The sequence below is a fragment of the Drosophila grimshawi genome, unplaced genomic scaffold, assembly GCF_018153295.1.
Source record: "Drosophila grimshawi isolate 15287-2541.00 unplaced genomic scaffold, ASM1815329v1 contig_1377, whole genome shotgun sequence".
NCBI classification, from domain to species: Eukaryota; Metazoa; Arthropoda; class Insecta; order Diptera; family Drosophilidae; genus Drosophila; species Drosophila grimshawi.
Window position 1 is genome coordinate 2,043,608 of NW_025062900.1, and position 26,145 is coordinate 2,069,752.

Below are 26,145 nucleotides of genomic sequence, written 5' to 3' on the forward strand. Positions count from 1 at the left end.
ATTTGACCATGACTAATGTTTGGCGCTCACTTACTCAACTGTCAACTAGTAAAAATTGTGATACTGTTACCAATAGTGTGAATAATCATTGTGAAATTCTGCATAATAAACAATGGAAACTCAAAATGATCTGCCCGAGACACCACTGCGTTCCTTCAAATTGTCACATCAAGTTTTGAGTCTAACCGAAATTAGTTTGGAACATCGCAGAATTCAGGTTGGAAAATTCACAATTTAGGAAAGAAATGCATATTTAATAATATTTATCAGGGCATGGTGGAGCTGACAATAGTGCCAAATAATGACTGCTTGCGTATAATTCGCCTCAATGCGAAACAATTGAATATTGAGCGAGTTTTCCTCAACGATGTTTGCCAAGCGGAATTCATCTATTTTGATTCCTTTCACAATGTGTGCGAGATGGAAAATCGCTCGTTGGAAACCTATGCGAAGAAACATTTAATGGCCGCCAAGATAACCGATCCCGATCTCAATAATGGTGAACTGTTCATTAAAGTGCCGCCAGCTGGTTATGCAATGATTCAAGCAGGTCTCACTTTGCGCATACGCATCCAATTCAATTTTTCTAATCCAAAGAGTGGCATGCACTTCGTTTTGAGACCACCATCAGCCTCATCCTCATCAGCCTGGAAATGGGCACACATGTACACCAATTGCTATGAGAACTCATCGCGTTTGTGGTTCCCCTGCGTCGATAGCTACGCAGCTCCGTGCACCTGGCAACTGGAATTCACCGTGGACAAACATTTTACGGCTGTCTCGTGTGGGGAACTTGTCCAAGTCATCAGCTCATCCGATTTGAGCAAGAAGACCTTTTACTATAAACTCCGAACGCCGGTGAGTGCACCAAATATTGCACTCGCCGTGGGTCCCTTTGAGATCTATGCAGATCCGCAGATAACGCACGAAGTGACCCATTTTTGTTTGCCGGGCATGTTGCCCTGGTTAAAGCATACGGTTCAATATCTGCATGGTGCCTTTGAGTTTTTTGAGGAGACGCTTGCGACCCGTTATCCTTTCGCCAGCTATAAGCAGGTCTTTGTCGACGAACTGGACAGGAAGATTAGCGCTTATGCTTCCATGACTATAGCCTCGGTTAATCTGTTGCACTCGAAGGAGATCATTGATCAGACTTATAGCTCACGCACCAAGATGGCTCGTGCTGTGGCAGAGCAGTTTTATGGCTGTTTCATCTGCCCACATCGCTGGTCGGATACGTGGCTGGCCAAGGGCGTAGCCACTTATCTATGTGGCCTCCATTCGCGGCAATGTTTTGGCAATAATCCGTATCGGGAATGGGTACAGTTAGAGTTGTCCCAAGTCGTTAAATATGAAGAACGCTATGGCGGCGTTATACTCGATTGTAGTCAGCCTGTGGCGGCAGCAGCGGTTCCCAAGTTTAGCCATGATCATCATCAACATCATTTTCCCAAAGAGAGTTCGCACACGGTCTCCCCCAAATATGTGAAGGCACTGCGCCGTAAATCCCATTTGGTCATAAGGATGCTGGAGCATCGCATTGGTCAACAGATGCTATTTCGGGTGTTTAACAAACAATTGGCGCTGGCTACAAATGCGGCGGGCACGAAAATTGAGGCTGGTTTGTGGTCCCAGTTGCTCATCTCGACGAACAGTTTCATCAAGTCCATTTTTACGGTCACCGGCAGCGATATGTCCCTGTGTATGGATCAGTGGGTGCGCACTGGGGGACATGTCAAGTTCTCGGTCATTTCCGTTTTCAATTGCAAGCGGAATACCATCGAGCTGGATATTCGTCAGGATTACATTGGGAAACGGGGCGTTAGGCAGTATAATGGTCCATTGATGGTGCAGCTGCAGGAGTTGGATGGCACTTTTAAGCATACGTTGCAGATTGAGGATACGCTGACCAGGTCGGTCATCTCGTGCCACTCAAAAAGCAGGCGTAACAAGAAGAAAAAGATTCCACTGTGGACGGGAGAGGAGATCGACATGGATCTATCGGCCATGGAGTAGGTTTACTTATGAAATTGATAAAATTGATAGAAGTGTATTCTATTCCTTTTTACTTTTTAGTGACTCACCTGTGCTATGGGTACGCATCGATCCGGAGATGATTCTGTTGCGAGACCTGATTGTTGAGCAGCCGGACTTCCAGTGGCAATATCAATTGCGCCACGAGCGCGATGTCACCGCCCAATTTCAGGCAATCCGAGCGCTGGAAAGGTATGCGACGAGTGCAACACGATCCGCACTGGAGGACACCATTGAGAATGAGTGTTGTTTCTATCGGGTGCGCTGCGAGGCGGCCCATTGCCTCACCAAGGTGGCCAATCAAATGGTGGACTCGTGGAGCGGACCACCACCCATGCTGGACATCTTTATCAAGATGTTTGGTTCACTACAGGCGCCGCACATTGTACGGCTCAATGATTTTTCCAACTTTCAATTGTATTACCTGCAAAAGGCGATACCCGTGGCGATGGCTGGACTGCGAACCCTCCATGGCATTTGTCCGCCGGATGTGGTCCGTTTCCTACTTGATCTGATCAAATACAATGAGAACTCGCAGAATCCGTACTCGGATTCGTATTATAGGGCGGCATTAGTCACAGCTCTGGGCGACACCCTCTCGCCGGGTTATCAATCGCTGACCACGGACAGCAGCAGCTCCATCTCCACAGATCCCAAACTAGTGCTGTCCGCCGTAACCCGTTTCCTGCGTGGTGAACATCATCTACCCTCCTATAAGTACATGGTTTTGGTGGCCTGCTTGAAGGTCATCAGGCGTCTACAGAAATTGGGACATCTTCCCTCGCTGCCGCACATATTTCGCAGTTATTCGCAGTATAGAAGCTATTTGGATTTGCGTCTGTCGGCCATGGAATGTCTGGTGGACTTGGTGCAGGTCCATGAGAGTGGCGAGGATTTGGAGCATTTGATGCATCTGCTCGAAACCGATCCAGATCCGGCGGCACGTTATGGTCTCGTCCAGTTGCTCATTGATAATCCACCTTTCACAAGAGATTCTTCCAATCGGTTGGATCAAGCCGAGCTCAGTGAACGCATCTGGAGGAACATGAATAGCCTGTCCAGGAACACGAAACTCCGTTGCTACATGGTGGATCTCTATTATGAACTGTATGTCAATGAGCGTCCAAATTTTTGGTTCCCGAATATGAATCACATTATGGAAGACAGCAGTAATTCGAATAGCGAAAATGAATTTGTGGAGAATGGAACCAAGATATGCGGGAATCCCCGCACTTCCATATTTGAAGTGAGCGACAATCAATTAATGAAAATGGAGGAGGAAAATCAGCAAGAGGAGTTCCAGAAAACGATTAAATTCGCTGAGATTGATTCAATGAAGTGGGTTCCCAGTGATAATCAGGCCATGGATCTGCAAGAGAAGGAGAAGATCGCAGAGACTGAAGAGCAAGGATACGATTATGAGACCGAAGTGGATGAGAATTCTTTCCCAATTTCTGATAATTATCACAAATATGATGAGACCTATGAGGTAGCCAAGAAAAAGGACTGGACAAAGCATAAGCATCAAATTGACAGTTACAATCATAAGAATCACAAGTACAAGGAGGACAAGGAGAGACAACAAAGCTATCCACCATTTTTACGTCTGTAGGCAGTCGAGAGCAGAGACGCAACAGCATCAAAGTCACAAGAGGAATAAGGACGAAGATCACAATTGCAAGGCTCGAGTGGTTACCAATTCTTACCTATGTAATCAAAGAAGACAGTAGATTATCTTGCCTAGATTTTGAAGTCTTATCGGTAGTCTCCTTATTTCAAATCTAAATGCATAAAGTTCTGAAAGAAAAATCAGATTAAATTATTTTAATCGTCAAAAAAAGGTGAATTCATAAAAGCTGTAGAGGGGAAAAATTAATAAATTAATTTTTGGAACTCAGCAGCCCTTTTTTATTTTTAAGGTCCATATACGAAATTTATTGTAATTTTGAGAGCGATCTGCAAACGGTTTAATTTGATTTAAAGAAAGACCGCTGCTGGCTAACAGTTTTTGTGCTCATTTGGCACTGCTGATTAACATAATTTATCGATAAGTTCGTGTCGATCAAGTTGATTTGATATCTTTACCAGTTCAATGATCAATGAATATGCAAATTAGTTGTGCCACACCAAAACAATGATTAAATATAAACAAAACGTAGATAAATGCGAAAGCAATACATTCAAAAGCAAAATGTTAACGCGTGCTCATCTCTACGTCAAATGTTTGCCCTATGTGCTCTTATCAGTACCGAGCGTTGCCAACTGCATACAAATACGCACAATTGGCAACGCGCTTCTATGTGTATTTGCACAATCAAAGTGAAGCAGCAGCAACAAATAAACACAAGCAAACAGCAGGAAATTAAATTAAAAACAATGTGTTAAGCGAGCGTGTTTACTGAAAGTGTTATTAAATTTGGTGGTGGTACGATGCAGAGCGAGAGCACAACACCAGAGACAGCAAGGGCAACAAACGAAGCAAAATGCAGCAGTGACAAAGAAACTGAGGACGCGTCTGCTGCTGCTGCGGCTGCTGCAGCCACACCACAGGCAACAACTGAACACCCACACACACAACCACAGGCACAAGCACACACACAGGCACACCCACACAAGCACAATATACACCTTGGACTGAGCACAAATGTGGCCCTGTCGCGTCTGCACGAGGAGATTGAGAATGTGCTGCTGGAGCAGGAGCGGGAGCATGCGGCGGAGAGGTAAGACATATGGTGGGCGTGGGTCGTGACACGAAAGGAGGCAAATTTTTGAATTCGTCCCTAAATCGGAATGAAATAAACAATATTAAGTTTTAATTGATGAATGAGAATATATAAATTATGAATGATAAATTATAAATAATAAATAACAACAAAGTAGTAACTAATAAATAAAATATAATTAATACATAGCATAAATAACAAACAAATAAAAACTAGCAAATAACAATTAATAAATAGTAAATATTAAATGAAAATAATAAATACTAAATAATAAATATCAAATAACAAATAATAAATAACAAATACCATAAATAATAGTAAACAATAAATAGTAAATTCTCTTATTATTACTAATTCATTAGGTGCCTTTGTAAGTTGCGTGCCGCCTTCATGAACCGCTACGATAGTCCACTCGGCTGGGTGTCGATTTGCACAACGCTGTTGACCAGTGGAGCACTGCTAACCACCGGGATGTACTGGCCAGCAATCTGTTTGCTTGTCATTCTCATCCTGGATCTGTGTGTCGTCATCCGAGAGAGTAATTTGCGTCGCACGGAAATCTATCGCAAGACGCGGCATGCGTTGACTGAGATTCGATTGGCTGAACAACATCTCAGCGACAATTGGCATGCCTCGAATTATCCACATCTGAGTAATCCAATGTCGCCTTGCGTCTCACTGCAGTGGACATATCGCGATGGACACATTGTCAATTTACCATGGGCGCTGTTGGTGCGCGGCGATTGCATTGTTTTGCGGCCGGGTCATATATCTCCCGGGCCTTGCCACGAACTGCAATCGAAGCGCTTCTTCAATGCCAGCGAAATTTATGGCGCCTCTGCTGCCCAGCTCGGCGATCCACCCGTTAAGCCCATGGCTCGTGCTCCACTGCCCGATCTGGTGTGTTGTCTGGATCGCACGCCTTATTTGGATAATTTGCGTATATGCTTGAAGAATTCGCTGAAACGACCGCCAACCATTTACAATCAACAGCGCTATTTGGTGAGGCTTGTTTTGCATTTCAATTATTCCCATCTTTGACATATTTTTACCACCCACAGCTAGTGACGAAGTACATCCAGCAATGGGGCTTCATCAGCGCCCTAATCATCACTCTCTTTGCGGGTCTCTTGCGTCTTCATGGCTATGGTTTGGCCACCGATGAGAAGCACAATTGGCGTCATGTGTTGATTGGTTCCCCAGCAGCTGCAGTTATTCCATTGTTACCACTCATCTTTCCACTGCTGTGGATCTCCATGAATCTGTGGGGCGTGGCACGGTTGCAATGCTTCCTAAAGACACCGCAGGCCATACTCGAGAAGGGCATGAGTAAATCGTTTGAGGATTTGGATATCGATACACCTGGCTATAATTACGATAGTGTTTCGCTGCTGCGCTCCAATGTGCTGCGTATTTGGACGCAATTGTGGCAAGGTGACAGTGAACTGTTGCCACGCTCAGCGAATCTTGTCCAGGTGCTGGGCTCCATATCCGCTCTCTGCTGTGTGGACAAGAAGGGCATATTGTCGTGGCCAAATCCAACGGCAGAAAAGGTATTCTTCTTGCACAATTCGGATGAGGAGCCGCAGGATGATGCCAGCCAACTGTCCATGTCCACGCAAAGCGATAATGTCAACGATGTGGAGAACAAGGAACGTGGCATTGTCGCCGAAGTGCTCGATCTCACACACGATCAACACTGCCCCTTTCGACTGGAATTCGATGATCACGAGTGGAAGGCACACATCAAATCTCTGAAGCCTTTGGGTACGTTTTCTCTTTTTGCTTGTGTATTTCAAGCGAAAAGTAATATGCAGAAGCGAAGAACTAACTTGCAATGTAATCTCAATATCTATATTGATAGCGAAGCGGTAATCAAATTGATTAGTGCGTTATCAAAAAAATCAATACCGGTAAGAGCTGGCAAATCAACATTTGACCAGCCTGATATGGATGTCTAAAGCTAATGAGCTAGCCAGGAAATGCTAGACTGATATGTTCCTCCTCCCCTTGATCCAGCAAGCTAAATTATCAGAGAGCAAAACAGACGCATGTCAAACAGATGAATGCAAGCAGCTTGTCCGCAAGCACTCCAAATCTGGTCCAAAATAAGTACAAAACACAATAAAGATCTGTGCTACGCAGTTGTCCGCATCTTAACGAACCATTGGCTAGTCGGTTCTCTTGCCAATAGACTTCAAGACTCTCCTATAATGATTTATGCAGAAGCTGCAGCGAAAAGGAAACAGAAGAATCTGCTGAACACTTCTTTTGTTCCTGTAAGAGGTTAAGCACCACCAAGAGATTAAACAATTTGTCACACTAGGCAGAATTTTTATTTTTATCAAAATTAGTCCATTTAAACTTAGCAGTGAAATCTTTAGTGATAAATCCTGACAGCTGGACTCATTTTTGATACAGTTTCCCCTACTAGTGTCAAGAAATGAAAAAAAATCCCAATCATTGGTATCACAACTGGCCAAGTCTGACCTATGTTTTTAACAATAAATCGATAAATTGTTAATCCTTTGAATCTTTGCAGGTCTTGCGATTTTATTGAACACCTGTTCGCCGCTGACGCATGAGCATTATGCGCAGTTCTGTGGTCATGTGAGCGCCGTGGCGATGCTGGACAAAGATCTGGTGCCAGTGACAAACCGGTATGCGATGTTTGAGTCCAGTATGAAATGCCTATTGCATGGGTACGTAGTTCATTGCCATACTCATCCGATTAGCCAATATTGTTGCATTTTTAATCAAAAATATACTTATACTTTGAAACTCTGATATGTTTATCGATTATATACCAATCAATGATTTTTTCAAACCGCATATATATTTTACAAAATATATATATATATATTGCGCACAAACAATATGTGATGTCCATAAACTGAAATTCAGTTTTGATTTTTGATTTTTGTTAATTGCAAGACAAAACAAAACAAAACAAACACCCAAAAAAACACAACAATTGGACGACAAAAAACCCCCAAAATGTATAGAAACAAACATGCAATTGGTAAAGTTATACGACTCTTAATTAAATGTATCTATCATTTTCCACACATATTCAAAAACTATGCAAATAATTTGTCAGCTAAATTTTAAACATAACTTTATAATTCAATTGATTATTTGATTGCAGACAAATTATATTGATATGTAAACCCAAACTTATCCAATGTACAAATTTACTAAAAGCTCATTTTTTTCATTTCTCTAAATGGTCATAATATTTGTTTAGTTGCAATTTGCAATTTTAGTTTATTAATATATATGACATTTTTTAACATAATTTTTTATGCTTACCTCCTCCCCCGCCCCACATTTGTCTATAGTAAAGCGTATTGTTATTTTAAGTAAGAACAGCCAATTATTATGTTGCCCAGAATGCTTAAAAGTTTTATTGTCGATATCCATTTGTAAAGATTCACGAAATTCCGCTTGATTGCCTGCCGCCTGCATGCTCTCACGGGTCAACAACACCACCACCCACCCACCCACCACCACCCACATTCATCTAGCAACCCACAATTGCTGCCTTTCTAATTGGTTCTTCTTTTCTGCTATATAAACATATATGTTTGGCGATTTGTTAAATCAGACGCTGCCTGTGCGAGCTGGCCAAACAAATTGGATTCACCAATCATGCAACGGATCGCTTTGCGCTTGAGGGTCAACTGGCCAGTTACAGGCATTTGGTAAGTGATCACCAATATGTATGTGCTGCATGAAAATCATTAACCACTCCGCCTTTTACAGCAACCGGATGTGGTGCGCCGGGATATTCGCTTTGCGAGGCAATTGCAACTGTCTACAAAGGTGAAGGTGCCATTTCCGCACTCGCTGTCCGTGGTGATGCGTGAGAATCCTGGCGGATATTTGTCACTATTTACACAGGGCACCGCTGACATAATACTCGATTGCTGCGATGATTTCTGGGATGGCAAGGATTTGCGACCGTTGTCGCCGCAGGATCGCAAACGTGCCTTGGACTTTTATCAGCGCAGCGCTTTAACCTCGTATTGCACAGCGTTCGCGTATCGCCCGCTGCGTCATGGCATCCATGGAGCACTGAGTGGACCACTGCACGGCAATGGGCAGATTGCATACTTGGAACTGCCACCCGAGTCTAAGTTGCGTATGCAACATGTGGATAAATCCCATTGTGATTTCGAGGGCGGACATCACGTGAAATTGAGCCACAGCATTAGCACTGATTCGCTGCTGTTCTCGGAGAACAAGGACGAGGACTGCAACGATGTGGAGGGCTGCTTTGAGATGCAGTGCCATCAGGTCTTCATTGGCATGGTCACCATGCAGTATCAGGCACAAAACGATATTGTGCATCTCGTCGAGCGGTTGGAGCGCGCATGCATTCGTTTTGTGCACTTCAGCAAGGAGAATGAGTTGCGATCGCGTGTCTTCTCCGAGAAGATGGGCCTCGAGTCCGGCTGGAATTGTCACATTTCGCTGCTGAGCGAACCGGAGGAACGTGAAAAGTTGCCAGGTGCAGCCAGCAAGGCAAAGGAGACGACAGAGAATGTTGTCGCCTCCAAGTCATCAAAGAGTGCTGGTAAAATGCATGAGAATAATTCAACCACAACCACAACCATTGCAACCACCACAGCCACAACCACAACCACAAGCATAGCAACCACAACCAGCACCAACATCACAGATACCATTACCACTACCACCACCACGAACGTTGCTATTAATCCATCCAGTGAACAAGTCATGTTTGCATGCACTGATCTTGTAGGTGATGCCAGCGATGGTCCCAAATTGAGTTATTTGCTGAGTCCGCAGCCCACCAATTTGGAGTCCTCGAAAACACTCAGTTGCTCGGCGCCCGGTGCCATCTCCAATCCTGAGGAATGCGAGCAGGCTATTGCTCCAACGGATGAGGATGAATTGGAGCAGGGTGCCGAGAATGAGGCATTAAATTTTGAAAATGAACCCAATCCCGAACGACACAATCAGCGTCATTCTCTCGACTCGGCCATGGACGAGAATTGTCGATCGTTGAGCACGTTGACGGAGAGCACGGATCAGAGTGCACCCATCAATTTCGATATGTCCAATCGTGCGAAGCTGCCGCGAGGAATTGAGAATATACGTCCGCATCTGGAGCAGGTGGACAATGTCCCATTGCAAGTGTCGCTCTTCACAGACTGCTCGGCGGAGGCAACCCGTCAAATGCTCGACATTATGCAATCCTACGGAGAGATTGTCGTCTGCTTGGGCAGCTCGGCGAGCAATGATAATGCCAACATATTTCTGCAAGCAGATTGCAGCATTGCTGTGGAACCGTTGTATCCGCAGGTCTGCCAGGATGTCGATGCCTACACGGAGGCCAATATCCAGCACAACAAGCTCCACTATCAGCAGCGAAGTAAATCCACAACGGACGAACCCGAGCCGTTTGCCAGCGAACAGTTGCTCGAGTCGGGCGGCGCTGCTCGAGCCATGCAATCGCCGGCGTACACCGTGTCACCCATCTATTTGAGTCGGTTGCTCAACTCACTGCCCTGCTCGATAGCCATTTGTCGCGACGACCCCTTGTCACTGGTGGCCATCATTGAGCTGTCACGTCGCTTCTCGCTGGGCCTCTGGAATTCCATACAGTTCTGGGCATGCTGTGCCGGTTCCATATCCATTTTGAATGTGCTCTGTGCGTGTTTGTCGTTGCCGCCATTGCTAACTCCACTGCTGGGCATATATTTGATGTGTGTGCCGGTGCCGTTGATTGCCATCTCGCTCGCCCACATCGATCTCGATCCAAAGATCATGAATCGTGCCACCAGCAAAAAGCAAACCGAATACGATTCGCGTGCCTTTGCCTTTGTCATGTGGTGCTATGGCTGCAAATTCCTTGTGCCCGTTGTTGCCGTGGTAAGTGTTTTGGGAATTGTATTTAAATTTATTATTATAATAATGATTGCTCCTTTGCAGCTCGTTGCCTACTGGATGTGCATGACGCAGTCGTTGTCCAGTCACGTGGACAAAGTCAACAGCTCTGCTGAATTGGAACTGGACGTGGAGGATTCGGATAGTGATGCGGACTTTTATCAGTGTCTGCATATAGCGCGCAGTTGTGCTTTGTTTGCTGTACTCTTACATTTCGGTAATGAGATTCTTATTATTTAGTATATATTTTATTATTATTATTAAGTTGCCATATGCAATCTATCTCTTTAACAGTGCTCGTCTCGATATCGTTTGTGCATCGGGATCATGCGCTCTGGCAGCGCAATCCATTTAGGAATCGCATTTGGGCGACGACCTGCTTGGCGCTGCTGCTGCTCCACGGCTTCATCTGCAGCCTCCAAATGCTGTTGGATGAATCACTAGCGGAGCTCTTGCCACAGCTCTGGCTGCCCATACTCGTGCTCTTTGGCAGCAGCTTGCTTAGCCTGCTGATCAGCGAGCTGGCTAAGCTACAGGAGAACAAGTATAAATATTTATTTTTATATATATCTTAATAGTAATTTTAATTGTTATTTTGCAGAGTTAATGCGCGTTATCAGCGAAGGGCGCGCCTCGATTTTGGCACCAAGCTGGGAATGAATTCGCCGTTCTAAGAATTAACTCTTTTTTACCACCGATTAACGCCGAGTACCAAATGAAAAAAATTACGCCAGCCAAAGTGCCAAGGCTCTGTGTACATATTTATTCTATAAATTCCCTTTACTTTTATTTATTATTATTATTTGTATTGCAAAGCAAAAGCAACAACTGCTTGATAATTTAATTCTATGATTTTGTCTTTGTGAATATTTTACTAATCTATTATTATTATTTAACATATGCAACATATTTAACATTTTCAAATGATTGCTAGTTTGTAAAATGTTCGATTTTATTGTTCCTTGTTTCAATGACAAATCATTTATGTACTAACACTAAAAAGACTTGCAATTATTATATGAAATATACGTATTACTGGTAAATAAAAGCCAAAATGAAGACAACTAACTTCTAACTTGTAAACTACTAAAAGTTCGGAACAGAAACCAGTTATCTCTCCATTCTTCTTCTATGTATCTGAGTACTATTTACGTTTAGCCAATATTTTGAATGTTGTAAATGATCTGTATCAATAATGCATGGCACGCTTGACTGGGTGTTAATGGACTCTGGCACGCAATACTCAGCGATCATCTTGATCATTCTTTCTGACCCACATCCATGCATTTAACGCATCACAATTAATCGCATGGCTTTAATTTTATTTTTGACAAGATAACTGTTTATTTTGTCTGATTGGAGTGGTATTTTTATAAGTCTGTGGGTTCCCATCTCCATTGATGTTTTATTAAGTTGATCCGCGCGATTCACAGACAGCGTGTCCTTTGAAAATCAGCAAGGATTTGGCCGAGTTGGAGCAATTTTTGTAAGCAGGTTTAAGGAGTGAAGTGAAAGTTTTACAAGAGTTTGGTCTCTGATGACCTTGAATACACCATGTTCTTTGAAAATATGTAATGATTTGGCCGACATAGTTATTTTTGTAAGGAGTTTTAATAGCCATAAGCCATAACTCATATTCCTAAAGGCATACAGAAGCGTTTTCATTGGACGCTTCTCCAATGCAGCTGCCAGTAAAATTGAAATGCCTAAAAGTATGCTTCATTTCTTTTATTTGTGGAGTTGACATTTGAATTTGAAATATATATTCACCCTTAAACCAGTAAAGCCAACTTATATTTTAAAGCAAACTTTTTGTTTTTTTTATTACGTGCAACAATGTCGTTGTTAAAATACATAACAATTATGTAGACAACTTTGTAACTATTGTAAGCATAGATAGTGCCGTCAATTATTGCTTTCTAATTCATTGCGAAAATTGCAGGCACACGATTTGGCTTCAAGCATGGCTCACATGAAGGAGGCCGAAGAAACACATAGGTTTTTTTTTTTAATGCCACAACATGAACGATAAAGAACCTAACGGCAGATCCAACTGGCTAACAAATATGTGGAGTAAGAATTAATTAGCACCTGTGCAGCGACAAACAGCTAAATGAAAGTGCTGCCCATGGAACGAACCTCGCGGGCCTAAGCATCTGTGCATGATATTTATGTAGTATATATCGTTTATATGGATCACTTCTAGTAGCACCTTAAGTGGGTCATGAAAAAATGAAATCAAATACCCGCCATGCACGATATTTCGACAAAACCAAGCCGAAGAATGCGATGAATAAAACCATTCCAACAACTGTTTTTCACTCGATTCGAGAATTTCGCGCGGCGCATTGCAGACGCTGAGTTACGGAGCTCCAAAAAGCGGAAATGACGAGTGCGGAAATAAAAAAAATAAAATAATAAAAAAATATATATATATACATACATACATATACATATATATACATATATATATAAACAGTGTCCTGTGGTTAATACATAAATATATACATACACAAGATATATATAATGAAAGAGGCCGGCGCAAAGTGTGCGCTGCTTTTGGGCCTAATCCTGCTGCTTGCCACGATCCTTGGCATTGACGGCTATTCACAGGTTGTGGTCAGTGGCAGCACTGATGGTTCAGATCAAGGACCGCGCATCTATAAAGCGCTCAACACGGATTTGATATTTCCCAAAATGTGAGTTGACTAACAAGTGCTAACTCAGACAAGAATAATCGCCCTACATTTTAGTAAATCAACATTAAAAAAGAAAGCTTTCTATTTCTTAGAATTTAATAAGGCTTGCCCTTAAGCGACAATTCAATCAAATATGACGCTTGTGTTTTTTAGTAATGTTTTTTATTATTAAGAAAAACATTTTTAAAAAGTAGCAATGCTATACAACATTCTTGAAAAGAAATCCTTATTAAAATGTAGAAACAAGTTATGAAATGAGTTTAGTTGTCCATCAATTTCGAAATTAACAAAACCAAATACAAGCTGACAAACGCTAGTTTTTGGAAAGCGACATCCATAAATTTTTGATAAATTTACTTTCTGAATAATTGGCGCCAAAAGTATGGCGATTTATTATAATTTAGGGTGATTTTTTTGCGGAATAAAGGGGAACCAGATATCATATAGCTCACTAATCCCCTACAGTTTCAACTCAACCGATAATGTGGTATCCACAACAACGACAACGACGACTGCGTTACCTCCGCCCATACCCTATAATCATCAGCAGGAGCAGGAACCCTTCGTATTTGTAACGCCATCGCATCAACAGCAACAGGAGCAGAATCAGGAGCAGGAACAGGAACAGGAGGAAGCTTCGAGCGAGGAGCCACCAGTTGGCTTGGCTGAAGCCACCGCCACTGGACGTGCCGTCGACTATCGCACCAAATATCCCTTTGGCCAGCTCATAACGCCACTGGTGAAGACGGGACGACCACAGCAGTTCAAGCCTAAGTCGCGTCCCGGCCAGCAACGCAATCGGCCCAAGGGCAGCCGCTACCAGACGCCCAAACAAGGCTATCGACGGGGTTAGTTTAAAGATGGCTTCCTTTTTGTTATACTCTATTTTAAATTCCCTTCCACTCCCAGGTTCAATTGCGGATCGTTTTGCGCCTGGACAAGCAGTCGCCGCGTCCCTATTTAAGAGTCATCATGACCACAGCTTCGATGGCAAACTGGCAGCTGGCTCCGATGCGGTGCCCTCGTATGTCCCACCCAAGAATATCTATTCCTTTCCGCCACTCAACACCAACTATCCATCACCATCGGATGATGCCAAGACGGGTCAATCTTCGGATGCGGTTACAAGTTATTTGCCACCCGCATCGGGTGGTGGTTATGTCTATCCTGGTCCTGCCGTTGACTCCTCGGGCTATCTGTATCCCAAGCCAAGTGATGGGGATAAGGCTAAAGCTGCCAGCACAATGAGTACGATGTCCGCCGTTCCACCGGATGATGATCCGGGCAATGATGATACGATTGGCGTCCTGCCTGCGAGTGCACAGGACAATTTACCACCGACTAACAATCAGGCGGGCCAGGATGCGGGTGGTGCTGGCGGCGATGCCGGCTCTTCGGATGATGGCCCTCCCGATGGGGGCGATGATGCCAAACCTGCTGGCGATGATGGACCACTGCCCGCCTTGGATAATAGTGGAGGTCAGCAGGCGAGCGATGACAATAAATACGATCCTCAAATGGAGTATGCAACACCTCCTCCAGGCTGGCTCGAAGCGCACCCGGATTCAGCAGCACCAAAGCCAGCTGATCACGATCATGTTCACGATCACGATCATGTTCCCGATCACGATCACGATCATGATCACGATTATCCGGAGCATCCACATCCCGCACCACACTTTGAGCACGACGATCACCATCACGATCATTATCCCGATCATTATTCGGACTCTTTTCCCACTTATCCCCACTTTCCAGAAGTCTCGTATCCCGAACTAATCTACGATGATCATCATCCGCATCATTATCATCATCCACCACCACCGCCGCCACCAACAACGACGCCGCCACCACCACCTCCGCCACCGCCACCACCACCACCAGAGCCTCGTGTAAAGAAGTACAGTTATTTCTATATTGGTCGCAAACTCTGGTATATCCCATTATACTTTACCGTGTGGTTCAATTTCTATATTTTGTGGCTCATCATCAAGTCGATTGGACGACATAAGGTCAACTTGCCAAATCATTATGTGACACGGCGCAGTTTGCCCGACTATTCGCAGCAGAGTCGGGATGAGTATATAAATGAGATGACTGTCAAGGTGCTGGAACAAATAGATAACTTTAAGCTTAAGTATTTGAACTGACTAACGACACCAACAACCAACTCTAGTTACGGCTAATAAAACACGTAATTTTTAAACACGTCTCGTTGGGTTTCCATTTGAATTTAAAAACTTTTGGCGCGCAATAATAATAAGTTGGCAACGCTTCACTGCTGAAATGCAACTATCGATAACAGCGCCGATTACAGCTTTGCTCAGCGCACGGTCACACTTATTGCTAATCAGCCACATTCACTTGGAATTTGTTTACATTTTATTCTTTCCGCTGTAAAATATAAATAAAAACAATTTGTAAAGATGTCGTATATGCTACCGCATTTACACAATGGCTGGCAAGTGGACCAGGCCATACTCTCCGAGGAGGATCGCGTGGTTGTAAGTAAACAAATAAATAATAATTATAAACGTATACAAAACAAACCAGATGCGGAGTCTCAATAAATAGAAATGCTTTATTTTAGGTCATTCGTTTCGGGCACGATTGGGATCCGGCGTGCATGAAAATGGATGAGGTGATGTACAGCATTGCGGAGAAGGTGAAAAACTTTGCCGTCATCTATTTGGTGGACATCACGGAAGTGCCGGATTTTAATAAAATGTACGAATTATACGATCCCTGCACCGTTATGTTCTTTTTCCGCAATAAACACATCATGATTGATTTGGGCACCGGCAACAATAATAAAATCAATTGGCCGCTGGAGGACAAACAGGAAATGATTGATATTGTGGAGACGGTTTATCGTGGCGCACGCAAAGGTCGTGGTTTAGTCGTTTCACCCAAGGATTACTCGACCAAATATAGATACTAAGTCGTAGTTTGTTTAGCAATAATAATAACCAACTACAAAATGCAAACATCTTTGTCTTGGCAACTTTTGTGTATATTTTTTTCATTTGGTTTATTTGTTTTTTCTTTCGTTTTTTTGTCACATTTCTCAATAATATCGCTAACATTTACATCAATTTGGTTTTTTTGTTTTTTCTCTTTTTTTCCTTTTATATATGTATAACATTTAACTAAGTTTTTTTTTTAATAGCTCTTTGGCTTCATAACTTCATATTTAATAGTATATTTTTTTCAATTGCTTTCATTGCTTTTCATGCGTTTCATCATCAGTTTTACCAAATTGTGATTTTTAAATTTAGCTAAAGGTACATATGGAAATTAGAAGTTTGGAAGTTTTGTGAAATACTTATAGGAAAATTGTATTAGTACAAAAGTATAAAAGAAAACGGCACAACAAAAGAGTATTCAGAGTATTTCGAATAAAATAAACCACTTTGTAAAGTATTACTAGAGTTCTCCCCATGAATTGTTGAACCATTTTTTTCCAATACATTTTTCATTTAATTATTATTGTTCATTTAATACAACAGCTCGGTTTTTTTTTTTATTTTGGGTCTTAACTCTGTTATAAGCTTAGGTTTAATAATTGGTTCTTCTACGTTTTTTTTCTTTTTCGACTTATACAACTTAGGTTTGCTTATTATTTTTCTTGCTTTTAAATATATATATTTATATATATATATATATATATATATATATATATATATATATATATGTATATATATATATATTTATTTGCTTATTTGAAACAAATTTAACGCTACTATGTTTTTTTTTATTTTTTATATTTTTTCATTGACTTTTGTTTTTTTTTTATACTTCAGCATATAACCAACAATTAAATATTTATTTGTAAGTATATGTTTTTGTTGATTTTTGTTTTTAATTTTGATATACCATTTCCTAGGCGCCTGTTGAGTTGTTCTTTTTGTTTTCTCTTTTTTTGCATCGTATAAAATACTTATTAGTATTCAAAAATATTTAAATAGGGCTTGATTTACACTTATGCAATAGGATAGGTACAAATTAGGCTCAGGCATGTGAGAAAGTCTCTAATAGGTCTTCGTTGAATTCTCCTCTCCCCACAAACGACAAAATGCAGCTCTAGTTTTAATTTTCATTATTACATATTATATATACTTTTGGTTTTGTGTGTTTTCTCTATAATTATTTCTGTATTTTGATTTCAAATTTTGTGTGGTTTTGAAAAATACAAGTTTATCATTAATAATACCTTTATTAATTTTCATTAATTTGCTATAACTTTTTCTCACTTGTGGAGCAAATGCATTTTCATAGAAAAATAGAGATGCGTAGGTGGGATGAGTTAGGAAATTGTTCATACTATTTAAACATATGCTCAAGTAACGCTATATTTACTCTTTTTCTTCTTTAAATATATATATCTATATATTTTCCTTTGACAACAACTAGTTTTTATTATAGTATGTTGTTTTTTTTTTTACTTTATTTTCAACAATTTGCATGCGAATGACCTTTTCTGAATTTGTCTCAATTTCGATAGAAGAAAAGTGGTTCCAAGAATTGTTTGTTGAGAAAAGTCAAATATCAAGTTTCTAGATGGCAAGGAAAGAAATAAAGAGTCTATAAAATTAGAAAGTAGGCAACTGCAATAGTTCGTCTAACGCTTATCCGAGGTCTTTAAGTTCTCATCTATTTGTATATATATATATATATATATATATATATATATATATATTTTGTTGTAGGCTTCTGTTTCTGTCAGTGTACATCAGTTGTAAAGTATTTTTCAGTTGTGTGCAATCTATATAAAATTCTAATTTACAATACTTGAAGTATTCATTTTGTTGTTGTGTGTTTGTTGTTTGTTGTTTGTTTGCTGAGCTGCTGTTTAAGACACTAGTTGAAGAATGATTGAAATAATGATTGAGGGAGACTGATATCGGCTGCTTGCTGGCTGCTGGCATTCTAAGAGTACTATATAGAATTATATATATATATCTCACATATACATATATATATAGGTAAATGTATAAACATTTGCTCAATGTTGTGTATATAAATGTACACTTGTCGCATTTTGACATGTTTATATTTAATAGATATAGTGTGAAAAATAAATCCGAATATCACTACTTAACTTTTAGAGTTCTATTAACAATTAATAGACAACAGTCTCTAAGTACGAATACGTTGTTGTTCTAATCTCTTCTTACTTTCTTACAACTGTTTTTCTTCTTCTTAGCGGTTTTCCTTATTTTTCTTGTGTCAAATAATTCTTTTTTTATGCTTTATTTCCACTACAATCAATTTAAATATCCTTCTTGCGAATGTAAATTTTCATTTATTGACATGTCAATGGCAAATAGAAAATACAACAGTTGGAAGACCAAAAATAACAGTGTATTTTCTACAAAAAAAAAACAATCAATAATTTCTTTTATTTGTTTGCTCAACTTAATTCTTATATTGCAGTGGAAATAGCGCATTTTAACAAACACATTTTGTTGTCAAAGTTACACTTTTTTTTCTAGCAGTGTTTCTTATTCCGTTTTTTGTTTTGTTTTTTTTTCTGTGGACTAGCCTAAAAAGTCAGTTGTTAAGCTCTTGAATGGAACAGCCGCGGCAACAAACTGGGCTAGAATAGCGTCTCCTTCGACCACTTTCTGGCCGAGCCGGGCAGGCTGGGATCACGCGACCGGGAATCATCGCTTTTTGCATCTGGATCCGGATCCGGAACGTCCTCCTCCTCCACCACATTCGCAGCCCCAACGGCAATCGCTGCATCCTCCTCATCCTCATCTGTGGGCAGTCGGATTAGTGGCAATTCCAGGATAACAGCTGGCGTCGCTGTCATCGCTGTCATCTCGCCACTGTGCAAGCTGAGATTGTGGGCACTTTTGCTGGCGCCGCGCAAGATGAGCTCCTTGAGCGAGTTGGGCATGCAAATGGTTGGCGGCCGCGCTATCACCGAGTCCGATATGGAGGTGGGGCACGGATCGTGGCCCAGTCTACTGCTACCACTACAGCTACTACAATTGGATGGCAGTTGTGCGACGGGTATTGGAATTGGAGCTGCTCCACGACTTGGACTTGGCGTGGACAGTGCACCCACACTGATGACCGTATTGAGGCTGCTGTATTGTGTAGATTCCCCGCCAGCTGAGGGAGCCACCTCGAGCAGGCCCAGCTCCGTGTTGAGCGTGGAACAGGTGTCCTCCTCGGTTGTTGTGGTCGTCGTTGTCGTTGTTGTCGTCGTCGTTGTCGTTTGCGGATCACTGTGCTGCTGCAACAGTTGCCCGCGACGCTGTGGCGGACTGCTAATCACTGCACCGAAATGTGTCTCCAGCGGCGGAGGAGGAGGCAGAGCAGCCGTTGGCGCAGCTGTAGGAGTAGCTGGTGTATTGCGGCTGCAGCTGCCGCCAATGGTGCGATGTCGTTGCAGCAGCGGACGTCGAGGTCGTGCACCCATCAAGCCAACGGCGACGGCGGCGGGCACAGCGCCCAAGCTCAAACGCTTGCCGGGCAGCTGATGGGCATCTGTTGTGGGCAACGTTGCCGGCACAATTTGCTCCTCGCTATCGCTGCTCAGCTGCTGCATATCATCATCGGTGTCCTCCGCCAGGCCAAACACCGAATCCTCATCGAGCGAGCGCAATTCCGAGTCGCCGCATTCCAGAGAGGATATCTTAAAGGAACTTAACGAGGCGAGCGGCGCCCGTTTGCCATCCTGGAGCAGCGCCTGCTGCAGCACCTTGCCCAAGCTGACACCACTGGCGCCGCTGCCATTCCGCTCCAGCCGATCCAAACTAACTGGCGTGCTGTCAACACTAATGCTGCTAGATGTGGCCGGAGCTGTGCCTGTGCCTGTGCCTGTGCCCGTTCCTGTTCCCGTTCCGGCTACTGCGCCTGTTCCCGTGCCGGCATTTGTTGTGTAGGGATAGCTGTTGTTGTTGCTCTCCACGCTGCGCTGCAGCTCGACCAGCGTCAGCTTGCGACGCACACCCAGACGCAGCTCCTCCGACGGCGATTCGCAGAAATGAAACGCTTGCTGCGCCGGGGTGATGGGCGGTGCCGATTGCACCGGTTTAACCACATCATCCACAAAATCCGATGACATCCGATGCGTCGTCTGATTGTACGGATAGACATCCACAGTATCGGCGCTGATCGAGTGTATCTGCTGCTTGCGTCCGGCATGGGCACTCTCCGGATCATAGGAGACAATGCTGTGCTTGCGCTTAAAACTGGGCGCACCCAATCCAGCCGGAGGCACTTCCCGTTTCTTCACACTCGGCGTTGGCATCGGTTCGTGTATGCTCCGCTCCGAGGGACAGGGAGATGCCTTTGGCGTCGGCTGTATCACCTGTATGTCCGGATAGTAGTAGTCCCAGTTCTCTATGCTCGATGTACGCGACGCAGTCGACAGCTTCCGTTGCAGCGTCGGCGGCAGATTGCTCATGCCCAGCGTGTAGGCAGAGGTCCGTCGCTCCAGATAGGAGCTATCAGTGCTGCAACAGGTCATCGCACTGCTCCGACGCGAATCGTGACCCTGTCGTGGTGGGTGGATGGAGAAGATGATTAGCATGGATTGGTTAAAATTGCTTATAAAAAGGGAAACCCGAAAAAGTATCTATTTTTATTTATATAGCCTTTCAATTGATATATAAAAAACGGGCTTTCCTTAAGACCAGATAAGATTCCGGTAAGTTAGATTAGGGGGAAACCGCCCTCCTCCAACCCACTCTCTGAAATCTTGCTTGTTCCATCCCGTGGTTTAGTTCACTGACAGCTCAGGGGACTGCTCCGACATCGCTTGAAGAGATCTGCAACAGTTTCTACAGTTTCTCAACTGAATAGCGACTTGGCTAGCTGAGAATATGCATATTGATTTCCTGACTTGCTGTGGTGTTAATATAGAATGTGCTATCCGAACAGACTTTAATTAAATTACTATCAGCAATTCTATGATATTTCTAATAGCTGCGAAAAGGGTATCTCTTAGTCGAGCTCTCTGTTTTAGCGTACTTTATCTTTTCTTCATTATGCTTTATAAACAGAAATTCTCATGAGTTATTTTAAAGCTCATCAGCATTTAAAATCCTTTAGATCCTCATCTCTCTCTCTCTCTTTCTCTCTTTCTGTCTTTCTCTCTGTCCCTCTTATTCTCGCCCTCTCCTCTTCTCCTCTTCTCTCTCTCTCTCTCTCTCTCTTTCTCTCTGTGCCTCATATTCTCGCCCTCTCTTCTTCTCCCTTACCCTCCCTCTCTCTCTCTCTCTCTCTTGACGCTCACTCACTCACCGCCATTGGGACGGACAGAAACCCCGGTTTGCTGCGCGTGGAATCTGTGCGCTGATGCAATTGGTCCTCCTCCTCCTCGTGATCCTGATCCTGATCGTGTGCGTCCCTCTGCATATACTCCTCGTGGTCCAGCTCATCCTCCGTTTCCATAAAGTAATCATCTGTGCCAAAGCTGCCACCCATCGGATAATTGCTGAAGATCCTTGACGATTCCGAGCCGCTCTTCCGTCTGCCGGGTGCACCAGGAGCACCGCTTCCAGCGGAGAGTGCCGAATACGAAAAGCGACGCGGTGGCTCCAGCAGATAGCTATAACCAGTCGCACCGGGCACACCAACACCAGCTGCAATTGAGAAATACAATTTAAATACGATTTTTTTCGAGTGTACCAGCAAAAAATCGAACTTTTTTCGAGTGTACCAGCAAAAAATCGAACTTTTTTCGAGTGTACCAGCAAAAAATCGAACTGAATCTAAGAAAATCGCTCTGAAAACTAGAAAGTTTGTCTTGGTTTTCGAAATAATTTCTAAAAAAAAAATAAAATAGATTTCTACATATTTCTTAATAATAGTGAATATTTCTTAAAAGTAGATATTCAATATGTTTTCTAGCAAAAACTGCTCTGAAATTCAGAAAATAGAAATGAAAACTAATATTGTTTCTCAATTTGAGAGTTAAGAAGAGAAAAGCTTGGTTTTCAGAGAGACACAAACTGTTCTTTTAGATAAATACTTTCTGAATATTTTTCTCAAAATGGAGTTCGATTTTTTTCCGAGTGTAGATTTGTTTAGACTCTGACTTACCCACAGAGGCACAGCGATAGCCGCGATTCAGCAACGGCGGCGCACTCACATTGCCCAGGGAGAGCATGCGCTGCCGTCGATAGACGAGTGCATCATACTCATCCGGATAGATGGACATGCCGGTGGCAACGATGGCCTCCTGCAACTCCCGCTCCTCCTCCTCCTGCATGCAGACGGCGGCGACGGCTGCCATTTTGGGATCTTTGAGCACCTTGAGGGTTTCATTGCTGCTGCTGCGACTCTTCCACACGATGAGGAAGACCATCAGGCCAAAGAAGCCGCCCAGAGTGGCCGCAATCCGTACGCCCGTCATCACGTCATAGGTGGCAAAGAACTCCTGGCGGATGCGGGCGCGTTCCGCTGCATTTTCCGCCTCGGTCAGATTACGTTCGCCGGGCGGCAACAGTGGCATGTAGGGCGTGGCCGTAACGGGGGCGGTGGTGCGGGCGTGGGCGTAAATCGCCGTTGGCGTTGTTGTCGAGGCAGTGTTGCTATTCGAGTAATTCGAGTGCGCCGACGATGACGATGATGATGCGGATGCCGATGCGGATGCGGATGCGGAAGCGGGTGCTGAGTATGATGTATCCTCGGAGGCAACATTTGCATTTGGATCGACAAAGGCAGCAAATTGAGTGTTGGAGGAGGAGTAAGAGGATGATAAGGATGAGGATGAGCCTGAGACTGAGGAGGATGCACGTGTAATGCGCTGCAGTTGTTGCTCTCCTCGAGCATGTTTAACAGTCGTTGTTCCAGTTGTGCTTGTTGCAGTTGCAGTTGCAGTTGCAGTTGCTGCTGTTCCTGTTCCTGTTCTTCCTGTGGTTGTTGCTGTTGCTGTTGTTGCTGTTGACGGCGTTGCTGCAGACGACGACGCACGTCGTGTAAGTTTGGCCATCTCTATTGCAACATTGTCTGCAAAAGAATAAATAATAAAATAAAAATTAAATATAGACAATTGTTTAAAATGAATTATGCCAATAAGAGTAAGTAAATCAATATCTATTTTATATAGAAAAAGTTTCTCTCTCTTTTAACCCTTTTGTTTACTCAACTTTTATTTAAATTAAGCCAACGAATATTCCAAATAATAGTAATAAATAATTAAAAGTTTGTTTACACAATTATTTCCATCCATAAATGAATCGAATTTTGCTATTAAACATTCTGAATTGTACTTTACTGTCTCTCTCTATTTTTTATTTATAATAACAATAAATAAAGAAATAAATAAATAATCAATTTACCCAAAACTTTTACCATTTACGAAGTAAATAATAAAAAATGTAAGTAGCTTGTTCAAATTAACAAGACTGTAATTTATTTTATAATGAATCTGCTAAAAAATGTATAAAAATTTCTTGAGCGCCTTTTGTGGCCACTTAAATTCCAAGAAAAGAAAGCCCTCGCAGCTGGAAAATTAGCCAACACCTTGGCGCACATAGATAGGAAAATGAAAAGCGACAGTTAAAATTTCTTCTGCAGCCATCTGCTGCCCCCGCCACCCATCCATCCATCCATCCCTGCCACTCTTCGCTGCCAGCAATTAAAAATCCATAAGCTTATCCACATTTTGTTGGGCGCATTCCTTAAAAAGCTTTCACAGAAGTTTTTAATTGTTTTCTTCATTTTTTTTGTAGCGTTTTTCATTACGCATTTCTTCACAGTCAGCAATTTTTAAGATTCCCTTTGGGGAAATAACTTGGCACATTTCTCAACGCGTTTTCCGCTTTGAAATGAGTAAATTAAAGTTACATATGTGTGCAGGTGTGTGTGTGTATATATATATATATATCTGTATATTTATATATAGATGTGTATTTGTGTAGGTGGCTGGCTCCATTACATCCTTGGATTTTCAACAAGTTGCACGCTCAATAATTCAGAAGGACGAATCGCTTGTTGCCTGTTGCCTGCCTCTCTGCCTGCCCCGCTGCTTGTCCCTCTGCCTGCTGGTTGTTTGTTGTTTTATCCTCCCCGCGCCGCCCGTTGGCTCATTGTCATTGGCAGCCAGTCGTTGAGCTGAATATAGCTGCCCCAATCACCACGCCCCCCTTTGTTTTTTCCTTGTTTTGCCGGGCATCTAATTGTTCGCTTTTGTATTGACAGTCGCGCAGTTGCGGAGCTCTGCTCGGCTGAATTTGCTATCCGAGCTCTCGTTTCTGATACCCTTGCAGCGCGCATTATAATTTACTTATGCAATTTGTAATGCATTGAAGCAGATATACCCGACATTAAATGGATATATTATATTGATCGCGATGAAACTTGAAATACACTAAATATATCTCAGAGTTGCTCTTACAACAAATATGCAAAGAAGAGTTCTTGAAAAGAGAAAACTTTTTCCTTTATCGATTCGTTATGCAGCGCAAACTTAAAAGATATGCTTCTTTTGAAGCTTCTCACAAAAAATCATCGATTTTTGACTATATATACTCAGAAAAAAGTATATTTCATGACTTGAAAATTATGGTTTGCATTTCTACTTCTTAAAAATGCATTTCTTAATGATACACAATATTTCTAAAAAAAATATAAAAGAAACACCATATTTTTGGGATTGTAGATTTATGGCAAGACTTTCTAATATCTAAAAATGTTTGTCCTATATTAAGAAAATATTCTAAAAAACCAAAATAAAAACATTCTAGTTTTGAGAGAGATTTTCTGAAATTTAGAACAATTCTTTCAGAGTGTGTCACATAGTTTTAATAAGTACAATCTATGGGGTTTTTTATAAATTATATTGAAATGTTAAATATAATAATATATAACAGATTTGTGTCCACTTTGAAAGGGAATTTAAGCTTCGACAAGCAGTTTTCTCTTTTCTTTCGCAGTAAATTTTCTCAGTTCGGTTTTGTGTAGTTATTCCATTTGCGTGCGAGTGTGTGTGCGTGTGTGTGTGTGTGTGTGTGTGTGTGTGTGCCGCACATCTCTGGTATTCTTTATTCCCGTCCTGTCCAAGGACGCGCTGCTGGCCATCAGTCGTTGCTTTCCAAATGATTATTGTAAAAGTTTTTGGTCTAATGTTCTCGTATTCATTTCTTTATGTGTTTTTTTCTTCACTTTTTCATGCTCTGCTTTTCGCAGCTTGTTTCCATTTTCCGATTGCCTGGACAGACAAAAATGAAAATGGAAAAAGAAGAAAAAAAGGAAAACTTTTAATGGCCATTATGCATTGGCCATAATTCGTATTCCTTTTCCCTGTGCAGAGCATAATGAGCCGCAAACGTTGAGCAAAATTGCACTCTAAGCACTTTCAAGTGATTTTTAATGACTTTTCAGCATTTTCGTTTTTTTTTCGTCTTTCCAGTTGCTGTTGGACTTTTTCATAGCTGTTTTTCTTAGCCCAAATGGGCAAATTTGTAAGCAAATAAATTGGCAATAAAATTAAATAAATTGCTTGCAAATCTGCTGGTAATGATAAGAAACATTTATAATAGCTCCCAACAGTTGTATAAAGAAATTCATAGAACTTAATTGCAAAAGGGTTTAAGAAATGAAAACTTTTCTTATGGCGAGCTGAAATTGAATAATTTAGAATATATAGGAGTGTATATTATAGAAAATTGTAGCTCCAAGATTAATTATATCTTTGCTTTTATTATCGATTTAAGTTAAGGCCACTTTCATTTCAAATAAAAGCAGAGAAATCTCTCAACACCCAACCACTGCTTTATTTAAACTTCCCCATTTCTTATAATATATTT

General features: G+C 42.1%; 5 protein-coding genes across 5 annotated transcripts; 4 read left to right on the forward strand and 1 right to left on the reverse strand.

The window, feature by feature from the left end:
• The first annotated feature begins 81 nt into the window (after window positions 1–81).
• Window positions 82–3,897, forward strand: LOC6562592 (transcription initiation factor TFIID subunit 2). Its single transcript, XM_001989286.3, has 3 exons — window positions 82–217; window positions 271–2,012; window positions 2,077–3,897. The coding sequence occupies exons 1-3, from the start codon at window positions 113–115 to the stop codon at window positions 3,644–3,646; spliced, it is 3,417 nt and encodes a 1,138-aa protein (XP_001989322.1). The 5' UTR covers window positions 82–112; the 3' UTR covers window positions 3,647–3,897.
• An 800-nt stretch (window positions 3,898–4,697) lies between these two features.
• LOC6562591 (transmembrane protein 94) lies at window positions 4,698–11,473 on the forward strand. The gene is made up of 10 exons (XM_032735991.2): window positions 4,698–4,754; window positions 5,120–5,759; window positions 5,819–6,524; window positions 7,300–7,459; window positions 8,365–8,461; window positions 8,523–9,336; window positions 9,526–10,658; window positions 10,719–10,890; window positions 10,968–11,217; window positions 11,275–11,473. The coding sequence occupies exons 2-10, from the start codon at window positions 5,148–5,150 to the stop codon at window positions 11,345–11,347; spliced, it is 4,017 nt and encodes a 1,338-aa protein (XP_032591882.1). The 5' UTR covers window positions 4,698–4,754; window positions 5,120–5,147; the 3' UTR covers window positions 11,348–11,473.
• A 1,726-nt stretch (window positions 11,474–13,199) lies between these two features.
• Window positions 13,200–15,559, forward strand: LOC6562318 (actin cytoskeleton-regulatory complex protein PAN1). Its single transcript, XM_001989284.2, has 3 exons — window positions 13,200–13,372; window positions 13,838–14,220; window positions 14,282–15,559. The coding sequence occupies exons 1-3, from the start codon at window positions 13,200–13,202 to the stop codon at window positions 15,520–15,522; spliced, it is 1,797 nt and encodes a 598-aa protein (XP_001989320.1). The 3' UTR covers window positions 15,523–15,559.
• A 149-nt stretch (window positions 15,560–15,708) lies between these two features.
• On the forward strand, window positions 15,709–16,376 carry LOC6562317 (thioredoxin-like protein 4A). The gene is made up of 2 exons (XM_001989283.2): window positions 15,709–15,876; window positions 15,963–16,376. The coding sequence occupies exons 1-2, from the start codon at window positions 15,799–15,801 to the stop codon at window positions 16,311–16,313; spliced, it is 429 nt and encodes a 142-aa protein (XP_001989319.1). The 5' UTR covers window positions 15,709–15,798; the 3' UTR covers window positions 16,314–16,376.
• Window positions 16,377–18,971: 2,595 nt separating this feature from the next.
• Window positions 18,972–22,847, reverse strand: LOC6562316 (flocculation protein FLO11). Its single transcript, XM_032735880.2, has 3 exons — window positions 22,436–22,847; window positions 21,635–21,975; window positions 18,972–20,885 (listed from the first exon to the last, which is right to left on the reverse strand). Exons 1-3 carry the CDS (start codon window positions 22,845–22,847, stop codon window positions 18,972–18,974), a joined length of 2,667 nt encoding a protein of 888 aa, XP_032591771.2.
• Between the last annotated feature and the right edge of the window lie 3,298 nt (window positions 22,848–26,145).